General features: G+C 46.1%; 1 protein-coding gene across 1 annotated transcript in view; it reads left to right on the plus strand.

Annotated features, from left to right (window-relative positions):
• The window catches only part of LOC124041401 (adhesion G protein-coupled receptor A3-like), a 209797-nt gene extending 203933 nt beyond the window's left edge, over nt 1-5864 (plus strand). Inside the window, exon 18 of the mRNA XM_046358926.1 lies at nt 1790-5864. Within this exon, the coding sequence (XP_046214882.1) occupies nt 1790-3236 (1447 nt within the window). The 3' untranslated portion in view covers nt 3237-5864. The remainder of the gene's footprint in view (nt 1-1789) is intronic.
• Nucleotides 5865-13510: the final 7646 nt, after the last annotated feature.

Here is a 13510-nt window from a genome sequence, read left to right on the forward strand (position 1 = left end):
CACACACACAGTGCCTTGCAAAAGTATATTTAAAAAAAGTCCACCTGTGTGCAATCTAAGTGTCGAATGATCTGTCACATGATCTCAGTATATAGACACCTGTTCTGAAAGGCCCTGCAACACCACAAAGCAAGGGGGACCACCAAGCAAGTGGCACCATGAAGACCAAGGAACTCTCCAAAAAGTTCAGGGACAAAGTTGTGTAGAAGTACAGATCAGTTTTGGGTTATAAAAAAATATATCTGAAACTTTGAACATCCCACAGAGCACCATTAAATCCATTATTAAAAAATGGAAAGAATATGGCACCACAATAAACCTGCCAAGAGAGGGCCGCCCAGCAAAACTCCCGGACCAGACAAGGAGGACATTAATCAGAGAGGCAACAAAGAGACCAAAGATAACCCTGAAGGAGCTGCAAAGCTCCACAGCAGAGATTGGAATATCTGTCCATAGGACCACTTTAAGCCGTACACTCCACAGAGCTGGGCTTTATGGAAGAGTGGCCAGAAAAAAGCCATTGCTTAAAGAAAAAAATAAGCAAACACATTTGGTGTTCGCCAAAAGGCATGTGGGAGACTCCCCAAACATATGGAAGAAGGTACTCTGGTCAGATGACACTAAAATGTTGCTTTTTGGCCTTCAAGGAAAACGCTGTCTGGCGCAAACCCAACACCTCTCATTACCCCGAGAACACCAACACCATCACAGTGAAGCATGATGGTGGCAGCATCATGCTGTGCGTATGTTTTTCATCTGCAGGGACTGGGAAACTGGTCAGAATTGAAGAAATAATGGATGGCGTTAAATACAGGGTAAATCTTGAGGGAAACCTGTTTCAGTCTTCCAGAGATTTGAGACTGGGACGGAGGTTCACCTTCCAGCAGGACTATGACCCTAAGCATACTGCTAAAGCAACACTCGAGTGGTTTAAGAGGAAACATTTAAATGTCTTGCAATGGCCTAGTCAAAGCCCAGACCTCAATCCAATTGAGAATCTGTGGTATGACTTAAAGATTGCTGTACACCAGCGGAACCCATCCGACTTGAAGGAGCTGGAGCAGTTTTGCCTTGAAGAATGGGCAAAACTCCCAGTGGCTAGATGTGCTAAGCTTACATACCCTAAGAGACTTGCAGCTGTAATTGCTGCAAAAGGTGGCTCTACAACGTAATGAGTTTGCTGCGGGGGTGAATAGTTATGCACGCTCAAGTTTTCTGTTTTTTTGTCTTATTTCTTGTTTGTTTCACAGAAAGAAAGAAAAATTGCATCTGCATAATGGTAGGCATATTGTGTAAATCAAATTATACAACCCCCAAAAAATCTATTTTATTTCCAGGTTGTAAGGCAACAAAATAGGAAAAATACTTTTGCAAGCCACTGTACACAACTTCTCAACGGCTCAGTGTCTAGACTCCTATGCACTGATAACCTGCAACAACCATTTACCTCATTGACACTCCAAAATAGATGAGATACTGATAGATCTGATGATATGAGTCACACTTCAGTGTATGTTGCTCACCCCCTACCCCCCTTAATGTTCTTAACACCCAAGGTAATGTATCACTTCAAGAGACCTATGTCTCTTCTCTGTGTGTGTTTTTCAGTGTTTATTAAGGAAACACACTCATACTGTAATACTAATGTAGCCTACTGTGTGTGTGTGTGTGTGTGTGTGTGTGTGTGTGTGTGTGTGTGTGTGTGTGTGTGTGTGTGTGTGTGTGTGTGTGTGTGTGTGTGTGTGTGTGTGTGTGTGTGTGTGTGTGTGTGTGTGTGTGTGTGTTGCAGCTGCTGGATGGCGTGGGAGCCCAGCCTTGGAGCCTTTTACGGCCCCGTGGCGTTCATCGTTCTGGTCACCTGCGTCTACTTCCTGTGTACCTTCATTCAACTGAGGCGCCACCCCGAGAGAAAGTACGAGCTGAAAGCCCTGACTGAGGAGCAGCAGAGGCTGGCATCCATCACCGACGTGGGTAGGCATTGTCATCAAGGGGAAGGGGAGCCCGGAGCCCTGCCACCACCTCCCAATGGAGGGCACTGCCATGCGGGCTGCCACTCGTCCACTGCCATCAACCCCTCTATGCTGGCCAACGAGCATTCGTTCAAGGCCCAGCTGAGGACGGCGGCCTTCACCCTCTTCTTGTTCGTGGCCACGTGGGCCTTCGGGGCGCTGGCTGTTTCACAGGGCCACTTCCTGGACATGATCTTCAGCTGCCTGTATGGTGCCTTCTCCGTCACGCTGGGCCTCTTCGTGCTCATCCACCACTGTGCCAAGCGGGACGATGTGTGGCACTGCTGGTGCGCCTGTTGCCCCGGAAGACGCGCCAACCACGGTTGCCACGGCCATGGTCACAGCCACACACGTCCAAAGGTTAATGTCAATGGGGATGCCTTAGGGCATGGGCACGGGCATGGGCACTGCCACCTGGATTCGCCATGCCCAGGTAAGGCCCTGTTAGGAGGACACACCCACAGTGGCACCTTGGGTCACTGTAAGCATGGCAGCCTGGCGTCATCGCAGAACCATGTGACGTGCCTGCCCACCGTGGTGCCGTGCTGCGCCGCCCTGCACAGCCAGCAGCTGATGGAGGAGGAGCCTCCCGCACACGTGCTGCTACACGCTGACCCTGAGGGCTACCGGCCAGACATCCATCTGCATCGATGCCTGAAGGGCAGCACTAGGACTAAGCCTCGCAACTTCAGCCGTCACCGGCAGGCTGGCACAGGAGGGGGAGGAGGGGTGGGAGAGAGGGAGTACGCCTATCACATCCCTACTAGTGTAGACGGAGGCTCTATCCACAGCTCCCACACAGACAGCCCTCACAGTACGCACGAGCGTCACGGACACATCTGCCATCTGGCTGCTGCCCCCAACGAAGTGGGCCACCACACTTGCCAAGCGGCAACGGCTCACGAGGCGGCGCTGGCATGCCACGCCCCCTGCCACCGGCACGTGCCTTGCTGTGCCAAGGCGGACCTGTTCCCCACTCTGTGCCAGGTGGAGGCAGGCGACACGGGCACCTTTCTGTGCGGCTGTGGCAAAATAGCCAATGAGGAGGACGTGATCATGCCTCATCACCACCTGGAGATGCACCCGCGCAGACAATCCTACCCCCAGAACCCGCCGCCCAATCAGAATGGCATCCTTAAAGGTGGCCTGCACGAGGGTTTCCTGTACGCATCAGACAGCACAGGGAATATACGCACTGGACCCTGGAAAAATGAAACTACTGTGTAGTCTAAAGATGGGGGGGATATAGGCATCCATTCCCGCCCCAGCCTCCGTCCCTCCAATCCTCAACTCACCCCTCCTTTCCTTTCTAGGAACTACAAAAATGATTTCACAACTCTTAACATCACGACTTTTACTTTCTATTCTTTGTTTGTTTTCACGTGTTCCTTGTCCCATTTGGGGCGGCAGGGTAGCCTAGTGGTTAGAGCGTTGGACTAGTAACCGGAGCGTTGCAAGTTCAAACCCCCGAGCTGACAAGGTACAAATCTGTCGTTAACCCACTGTTCCTAGGCCGTCGTTGAAAATAAGAATTTGTTCTTAACTGACTTGCCTAGTTAAATAAAGGTAAAAAATACAAAATTCACTTGACAGATTATCTGACATTGTCATATAAAGATCCCAATGACCAGCCATACAGAACTGATTTTTCTCCTTCATAGAGGAATGTGAGTTCCATGTGCAAGTTACAGTTGTCAAAGGTATTTTTACCACTATAGTATGTTATTATTATTATTATTACAGATCTATCGAGGATGGAGATTATGGATGTGTGTGTGGATGTGTGTGTGTGAACAGAACACCAGTGTTTATTCTTGCTCAAAGCAAATGAGATTGCGTTCTATTTTGTGAGTCCCTAAAATCCTCCGACTACTCTCTGACTTGTGTACCTGCAGTACTTCAAGAAGCTCAGTATCCGTGTTTTAGGCAAACACACCAGCAATTTAGAGTCATTGGTATTTGTGCCATTTTGAACAAAAAGCATACTTACTATAATATACTGTGAATATCAGTTAGAGATTATCTTAGTAATATACAAAGATGTCTACTCTCGTCTGAGTTCCGTGGATGCCGAGAAGTTGTGAAAATGTAAAAAAAAAAAAAAAATACACATTGGAAAAACCGAAACCACATTGAGTATTCTGTTACAGGTTGATATTGAATGTTCTTGTCTGTATGATGTCTTACTGTTGTGTTTTTTTTTTAGAGCAAAGTGTACAACAACAGTCACATTGTCATTGTGTATATTTGCGGTGTTGGTGCGATAGTGACATCACATGTCATGACCAAGCAGCAGCCGTTCCAGGCTCAACCCTTTCCCCTTGCCCCATTTGATATACGGTAAAACCAAGCCAACATTTTCCATCTCTGGCAAGGCATCACAAAATGGTTGGAGGTTCATTCAATGGGTCATGTCCGAAATCAATGCTTAAACACAATATTTCATTTCTTTATAGGAAACAGAGCATGTGAACCTTGTATGTAGCTTTCTGCTGTGTTTTTGCTTTGTATATCAATGCACATTTCTTGAAAAACGCCATCACTTTTGTCTATGGAGCAGATCAGGCTGTGTTCGCTTATAACATGCCGTGAAACAAACAATTATATTTTTACACGATTTTTAGTATCATTATGCCATTATTATGGATGCTCCTGAAACCATGTTCTGTTAAGGGACAGAGGACAGGGCAGAGATTCAGTGTTGAACATTTAACCTTATACAGGTGGTATTATGTATGGCGGCCCTAAGAGCCAATTTATGCTCGATTCAAAAAATGTGGTGGGAGGCGCTGTATGGATGGTGTGACGCAATTACGGAGCCTCTGGAGGCACGCCGAGGCCAAATTGAGCTCCGTACCACGTCGCCGTGTGCTCCGTATAGCTCCGCATTGACATGATTGGTTGACGGTAGGCGAGGACTTAAGGCCCTGTCTAAACACAAACCAACTTCCTTCACAACAGCTCTGCTTTGCGAAGAGCAAGAAGCACGAATGCCCCTGACTTCCGCAGAGGGCCATATCACCGTAAATGCTGCGCGGCCAATGCAGCCGTCAGAGTGACCACGCAGCGCCTTTTAAGTGGCAAAGTAATTTAAGAAAACTACGGTGGCCCTAAGGGGGCCAAATGAGATTATGTTCGGTATGGAAACCAGTCATTCCCGAGTGAGAGAGAACTGACAAGGTTAATAGAGAAACAATTCCCTACCTACAAGAATACAGCAACTCCTGCCTGGCCAAAACCACCTTGGCGCGCCACACCGTCCATCCATCTTGTGCACTCTTGTCTATGTCCATAGAATTGGTTCTGATGAGTTCTTTTTTGATACAAGATTTAAAATGTGAAAAAGAGTAAATAAATATATATGTAATGAAAATGTATGGGAAAGACCTCTTAATGTTAATGCTCAGTATCTGAGTTTAGAAATGTAATTTGTTCTTGGTGCATTTTTCCGTTTGCTTGTATTTTTGTTCTGATCTTTCATAAAGGGTATGCGGACTGGCCATATATTTTGTTATATTTGACACATAGATGCACTAACCGCTATGGGATACCGGGACTTCATGTCACACACGTCAACTGTGATTCAATTGTGATCTGAATTCAACAAGGGACTTGATTTTAGAAAGAAATGTTAGAATTTCTGAAAAGAGAGCATTTTTAGATGTACATACGTAAAAGGAATATTCCTGATTTTGGAAGACAAACACTGACCAGTAGCAAAATGAGCCGCCACGAGACTTCAAGACTATGTCAGACGAATACCGATGCTGTGTAACAGTTTCACTAAATAAACCTAACATCCTTGGTATTCTTAAATCATCCCTGCATTAAACATGTCTATGAGAGACTACATTGCTTTGGTCTAATTCCTATACCTCTTGGACATCGACATGTCTTAAAAGCAAAAAGAGCTTTTCAAGTGTGTGAACTTCAGTGTTTGTTACCATAGGCCTCTCTATCTGCCACCTGTCTCATCATTCAGCAGTAGTAGTGCCAATACAGCCAGCTGGGATAGTGTGTCAGATCTCTGCCAGTATACACTTGTGGTATTGTAACAAAACCCAAAGCCAGTCTTCACGTTTCTCTACAATCCACAACACAGATACCAATACATGTAGTCTTGTGTGTGCGTGCGTGCGTGCGCATGTTTTGTTCCTCTTAGTTAACTTTGCAGTATTCATATCTCCTGACAGCAGTGGTGGAGATGGAGATGTCTTAAGGACTCACCACAGGGGAGGAATTCAAAAGGAAAGCAGGCTTGACTGGCAGTGTGTGTGTGTTGTGCGCGCGTGCATGTGTGCTCACATGCATGCCAGCGTGGGTGTGCGTTTGTGTGAGCATTGCGTGCCTGTTCGTGACTGAGTGTGTGCGTTAGTGTGTTAGCATGAGTGTATGTGTACAGTATGTGAGGGAGTGTGAGTAAATGAGACCGTGTCTTTTGTGCATCACAAATCAGGCCAGGGCTGACAGGCCATGAAACGAGCACATTTAATATGCAGCTGGCCTCCCAGCCATCAGATTATTCCTTTAACTTTGAGCAAATAAAAACCCAGGCCCTGCCTTTAAATTGAGCCCTGGAGACAGACTTTGTCAGAGATCTCTGTTTGACCTTGTGGAATGCTTTTGAGGTCAGTCACTGGTGTATATGGTGTCTTATCTAGAGAGGTGATCTGATTTACCCAAGGGAGGACATACAGTACTGTAAATATTTGTTGTGCGATGTTGGTGACGGTGGTGCGTTGGCTCGTGTGTGTGTGTGTGTGTGTGTGTGTGTGTGTGTGTGTGTGTGTGTGTGTGTGTGTGTGTGTGTGTGTGTGTGTGTGTGTGTGTGTGTGTGTGTGTGTGTGTGTGTGTGTGTGTGTGTGTGTGTGTGTGTGTGTGTGTGTGTGTGTGTGTTGATGACAGGGTGGTAAGCGGTTCACTGACAGATGAGTCCAAGTGTTGATGACTATGGTGATAAAGAATGCAGGGCACGAGGGGGAGGGATTCATTAGATGTGGTGTTTCTGAGCCAATGAATTGAATCCTGGATGTTCTTTTGGTGGAACCTCAGATTGCAGTACCCTATTCCCTCAGTCTAAGATGGAGAACAACAGGCAGAGAGGATAGAGGATGCATTTCCACCCACAGGAAAACCTGGAGGTCAGGAGCAGTGGTGCCCTTCCACTCCGAGACATTTCCTTCTGTTTAATGAATTTAAAAAATCTGTATTAATCAAGACAAAATGTAATGTTTATGATACAATTTAGGCATGTTGTATTTTCCTGGTTTGGCATTGGCTCCCGATGAATGCTGACAAGTGCTCACCGACAATAGCCAGCTTTATGTACGGTATCTTCATATCTCACTGTAACTGCCAGGGTTGGGGAGTAACGGATTACATGTCATCAGTTACATGTCATCTGATTACAACAAAAACACTGATCGGTTACGTTACCAGCAAAAACATTGTAATCAGATTACAGATTAATTAGAAAAACTAGATCATTCATTTTTTTGGATTACTTTTTCTTTCTTTATTTTTGGATTACGTTTGCGGGAAAAAAAATACTCTCGACACCTTTCTGTTTTCTCAATGACATTCAATTCAGCATTGATGAAAGGCATTCATTGTGTTTGTTCCATCTGAGAGAGTCTGACCACAAGTCAGAGACCACTATAATGAGACACCAAATGCGTTGGATGGATCCTTTTTGTCTTCTTCAAATGCCTCTTAAGGGGGAAGTCATCCAGAAATTGCATTACGGATAAACATTTTGGACAGGTAACTGTAACGGATTACATTTAGAAAGTAACCTACCCAAACCAGTAACTGCTGCATTACTTCTCAGATATCCATCCACAGTGATTTGCCATCACGTACACTCAAAGCATCATTTTTGAGTCTCTTTGTAGGTATATGTCATGATACTACAGACATGTTTCTGAAAGACCCTTGACAGTACACTGTGATCACCATGCTTATGTCATCCTTGACTCAAATAACATACACAGACCTCAAAGGGAGGGAGGCAGGCAATATGTTGAGAGAGGTGGGAAATGTCGAAGTATTTTGAAGTAGGATGAGAGAGAATAGTGATGGAAAGACTTCATTCTGTTGACGAGAGAGAGAGAGAGAGAGAGAATGACTTTGCTCACGTCAGCTCGACGGAGTAACAGTGAAGCTTGGGGAAAAGCCCAGCATGTGTGACTGCTGCCTTTGTGTGTGTAGCATCTCTCACAGTATCTGCATGTGTGTGCATATGCATGATCATTAATGCTGGGGTCTGACTGTGTTTGTACTGCTCTTGCTGCTCTGCTAATGATGATGATAATAGTAATAAGCAGCAGGCACATTTCTGTGTCATGCTATTTCATGCTTTCGTGCTTCCTACAGATTTGAGAGGAATGGGTTGTTTATTTTCTCCACTGAGCTGTACAGTACAGTAGCTCTCTGCCTGCGGGAGGTTGGAGGATTGGAGACTGTGTTGTGTGTTAATGCAACACACAGACCATGAAAACAAAGGAGGAATGTATTGGTTTATTTTCTTGTCATTGTTCTACATTCACCCCCAGTATTTCTTCTTTCGCAGCTGTCGCCTCCCAGCTAGTCTCTCTCCCTGCTTCCCCTGAGAAGACCTTAGTAGAGAGAGATGCTCCCTCAGTGAACACAAGGAACGAACCAAATTCGGGAATTCTACCCAACCTATTTTACATTGCGGGCTAACCCTTCGCTGTTGTGCCAGATTTGACTTCGTTACTGTGTCTGTGTTATTCTGTGGCATAACAATGTGCCTTTTGTTGAAGCGGAGTTTGGTGTCTCAATAAGTAACAAGTTCAAACGTTCTCTCATCGTTGTAGTCCTGACAGAGCACTTGGTGCCTCCTACTGTGCTGTTGTGTTGCCTTAGACAGACAGTTAGTATATCAAATCCTCTGTGAATCCTGATATATAAATGTTATGTAAGCCAAAGCTTATATGCACATGAAAATACTGCTATGTAACCCTATGCAAATGCATGCACAATACTCTAACCCAAAGCCTGTATTCATGTGAGCAGAGTTACCGCTGAGCCAATCGTCTGCCAGTCTCAGTCTCTGCTGCACTGTCTGAGCCTCAGCCCCCCCCCACCCCTCATCCCTACCCATGTTATTTATAGCCGTGTGGTGATGCAACACATGGTACAACTGGAATGGAGAAAGGAATCATGCGGTGGGTTTTAATACACAATACTAATATCAAGTGGATTATAGAGCCTAAGAGGCTGCTGTCTGTAACAGCAGGACCAGCCAGGGCCACCTCACTGAGGGGACAGCTGGGGAGCTGGTGACCGTGTGGTGGGGGGGGGGGGGCGGCATGATTACTACTCTAGTGTTTTAGCAGTGCTGAGAAAATCTGGCAGCATTGCCATGGACAGGTGTCCATCCTCTCTCTCTCTCTCTCTCTCTCTTCCTTTCACTCTCACTGGTTATAAAGGTTGTACATACTGTAGGTCATGTTAACACTGTTGAGTGAGAGTCAGTCTCATTGAGTTTCATACAGAAGTACTATTTTACTATTTCATTAAGTACATTTACGGAGATTGAGACGGGGATGGGCGAAGAAACTAATATCCTTTTGGTCTGTTCCTTCATAACAACCATAGTACAAACACATACTCTGACTCATATTGTCAGTACAAACGTGATGAAATCACAGACAATGATGATTCAACGTGATGTAACTAAGCAAAGATAGGTGTTGAATGGTTCCAAAGTCAAACACATTGCAGATAAATCCTGCCTATTGGGTAAAGCATCAGTTAGCGTGAACACTGTGAAGTGCTGCTCTCTGCTGGTTAAGATGCACAATAACACACGTGTAAAGTACAGTACTGAGGCTGCTCTCGAGGAGGATGTCATTGGATACTGCGTCTGTGGTCACTTTTGATGTTTTACAGAATCTGTGGTCGCTTATCCAATTCATCAGCAGCAGTAGGTTTGACTTAAGGTTAACAGGCTGGACACCAGAGTAGGGTTGGGTATAACTTGCGGTGGGACTCGGGAGAACAGCATACTATAGTATATATGACCAGCCAAAGCTATAAACAAAATCACGTTTGTTTTTTTTGCTTTTTACATAACTTTATGCAATAGAAATAGAACAATTTCTATTGACATTTTGCACTGTTAATGAATTTTAAAAAAGACGTATTATTTGTACACAACTGGTCATAATACACAGTGGCTAATGCAGCAGCTACTAGAACGCAAATATGACTTGGCCAAGCGTGGCAGAAACACCAGGGCAGTGCTCCAGCTCTCTAAATCATTGCCCACTTACGACCCTGACAGCTTAATTCAATTGATTTTATTAAGTGAAAGATTAGCCAGCTGAAGTAATTAAGTGTTCAGATGAAAGTGGAAAAAATTGGAAACAGGAGCAAACTCCAGGGGCCGCTGCGAACTCCTCTTCCCTCCCTCTAACCCCTCTCCTCCGTCTCCAAGGGGCAGTCTTGGGCATTCCACAAAACAACATGTTTGTCCGCCAGTAATTCAACCCCAGTCTGAGGCAGTATGTTGTTGGTTGTTGCGTCTCATTGCTGTACATTGTTTTGGCTGGGACTTGTCTGGAAGGCCTGATGTACCCGTGTTCTCTCGCTTTTCTACCTGCATGCTCAATTTGCATGACATGAAAGACGTAAGAACTCTCTAGAGGAAAATGCAAAAAAATACAAAAAAATACAGCTCTTTTGAAGGTGGACATGCTAGCTCGTTGTCGTGTGGATAAATCCAGCTTGTTCCAGAGCAATGGTCCAAAGTACTGCAGACTGTCTTGGAAAGCCATGTTTCTCCACTGATTGTTGTGCCAGTAGGTGTGGGTCCTATTGTTCACAGGCTTTGGCTGCTGCTCAAGTGCTCCCCCCCAGAGGATGGGTGGAGACTCCCACCTGAACAGGTCTGACCTATTCAGGCAGGTTGTGCCGTGTCGCCACTCGACTCAGTCGAGTGTCGTAACGGATCCTGACCACCAGTGGCGGTTAGATTCCAGCTTTTTGCAGGTGTTCCCTCCGTGAATGCCCGGTCATCACACGCAGCACTGTTGACGATATGCTGAAGCTGGTTAAGGCCTGTCTTATTGTACTGATGCATGGTGGGAAGCCATACCGTGGCACGGTAGGCCAGGTGAGTTGTTATCAGGGTGTGGCAGACTGTCAGGAGGATGCCCTTGGAGACGAAGTCTCTTGTCCTTTTTTAGAGTGCTATTACAGTAGTAACAGTTACTACTACGTTCTGATATGATGAATATACAGATGGAGGAGTTGCGTTAATTGATCTTCTCCATCTTATGTCAGCCGGAAGCAAGATAGGATTTGACCTGAATTTCACATTTAACAGCAAACTCCTAGGAGCGATGCTCTACTCAAGAACGATCAAGTCTGGCAGATGTCATTTGTTTAATTAGTTTCAACAGTTTTAATTATGTAATACCCAAGATGTTACCCAGAGCTATCTCATCACGGTGAGTAAAAGTTGGAGAAATACAAGCTCGTGTCTGTGTATTTCTCGTGTTGCCATCACTTGTTTCCCCCAAAATGGAGACCAGTCCAATTTGCGTGTATTTATTACTTATATTGAGTTTGCAGACGTCTTCTATTTAACCTATTTTACGTGCCCTATTCAAATGTTACATGATTTACCTTGGTTTGCGATGTTTCTCTTCACTCTTAGTTGATTTATTGTAGATTCCTCTACTTTGGCTGGTCTCCTCGGAGACTGAGTGGGCCCCGAGTCTGCCACACCTGTGCCTGATTGACATAACGAGCTGCCGCATTACTGAAGAGGGAGCCTGCAGCTCCAGTTCAGGGCCTGCTGCTAGAGGGATAATACCATCACCACTAATGTGTGCTATCACTGCCAGTCACCATTGATACCTGGAGCCAAATGGGGACCAGTGTCGACAATGCAGATATGGGATAGTCGACCGCTTAAACGCGCGATTGAATCCTTCTGTTCAGAATGGCTCTCTTGTGCATGTTCGGGTGTCATAGACGGGACTTTGTCTGAAATCCCCTGATACGTTTCTTTAATTAAAAACAGTTAACTTCCTAAAGCCTTGTCTGTGCGGTGGCCTGGGATTTGGAAACCTGGGGTGTAATCAGTAGTCCACATTTAGGTAGGTCCCTCCCTCTTCTGTTTGCCTCTGTTTAAGAGCCGTTTTGCAACAGAATCTGCATACTCGTTGTGTTTATGTTTGTGTGGAGGTGGGGTTTTGGGCATTAGCTGTGCATTTGTCTGTGTGTCTCGGTCCATGCAAACATGTATGTCTGCATGCATGGAAGATGCAGCTACACATTTTCTTTCCTTGCCCTGCTCTGGAAGAAACTTTACAAGTTGGATATTTATCAGAGCCCACAGCACTGCTCTCACTTCACAGTATAGTGTGTAAAACCTTGTGGTGCCTCAAGCCTTTGGCTGCAGTGCAAGATCCCAGCACAGGGCTAGCTGTACACAGAGCTGTACACAGGGCTGTACACAGGCCTAGCTGTACACAGAGCTGTACACAGAGCTGTACACAGGGCTAGCTGTACACAGAGCTGTACACAGGGCTAGCTGTACACAGAGCTGTACACAGGGCTAGCTGTACACAGGGCTAGCTGTACACAGAGCTGTACACAGGGCTAGCTGTACACAGAGCTGTACACAGGGCTGTACACAGGGCTAGCTGTACACAGAGCTGTACACAGGGCTAGCTGTACACAGAGCTGTACACAGGGCTGTACACAGGGCTAGCTGTACACAGAGCTGTACACAGGGCTAGCTGTACACAGAGCTGTACACAGGGCTAGCTGTACACAGGGCTAGCTGTACACAGAGCTGTACACAGGGCTGTACACAGGGCTAGCTGTACACAGAGCTGTACACAGAGCTGTACACAGGGCTGTACACAGGGCTAGCTGTACACAGAGCTGTACACAGGGCTAGCTGTACACAGAGCTGTACACAGGGCTAGCTGTACACAGAGCTGTACAAAGGGCTAGCTGTACACATAGCTGTACACAGGGCTGTACACAGGGCTAGCTGTACACAGAGCTGTACACAGAGCTGTACACAGGGCTAGCTGTACACAGAGCTGTACACAGGGCTGTACACAGGGCTAGCTGTACACAGAGCTGCACACAGGGCTGTACACAGGGCTAGCTGTACACAGAGCTGTACACAGGGCTAGCTGTACACAGGGCTGCTGTACACAGGGCTAGCTGTACACAGAGCTGTACACAGGGCTAGCTGTACACAGAGCTGTACACAGGGCTGTACACAGGGCTAGCTGTACACAGAGCTGTACACAGGGCTGTACACAGGGCTAACTGTACACAGAGCTGTACACAAGGCTAGCTGTACACAGGGCTAGCTGTACACAGAGCTGAACACAGGGCTAGCTGTACACAGAGCTGTACACAGAGCTGTACACAGGGCTAGCTGTACACAGAGCTGTACACAGGGCTAGCTGTACACAGGGCTAGCTGTACACAGGGCTAGCTGT

This window comes from Oncorhynchus gorbuscha, linkage group LG08 (genome assembly GCF_021184085.1).
Source record: "Oncorhynchus gorbuscha isolate QuinsamMale2020 ecotype Even-year linkage group LG08, OgorEven_v1.0, whole genome shotgun sequence".
NCBI lineage: Eukaryota > Metazoa > Chordata > Actinopteri > Salmoniformes > Salmonidae > Oncorhynchus > Oncorhynchus gorbuscha.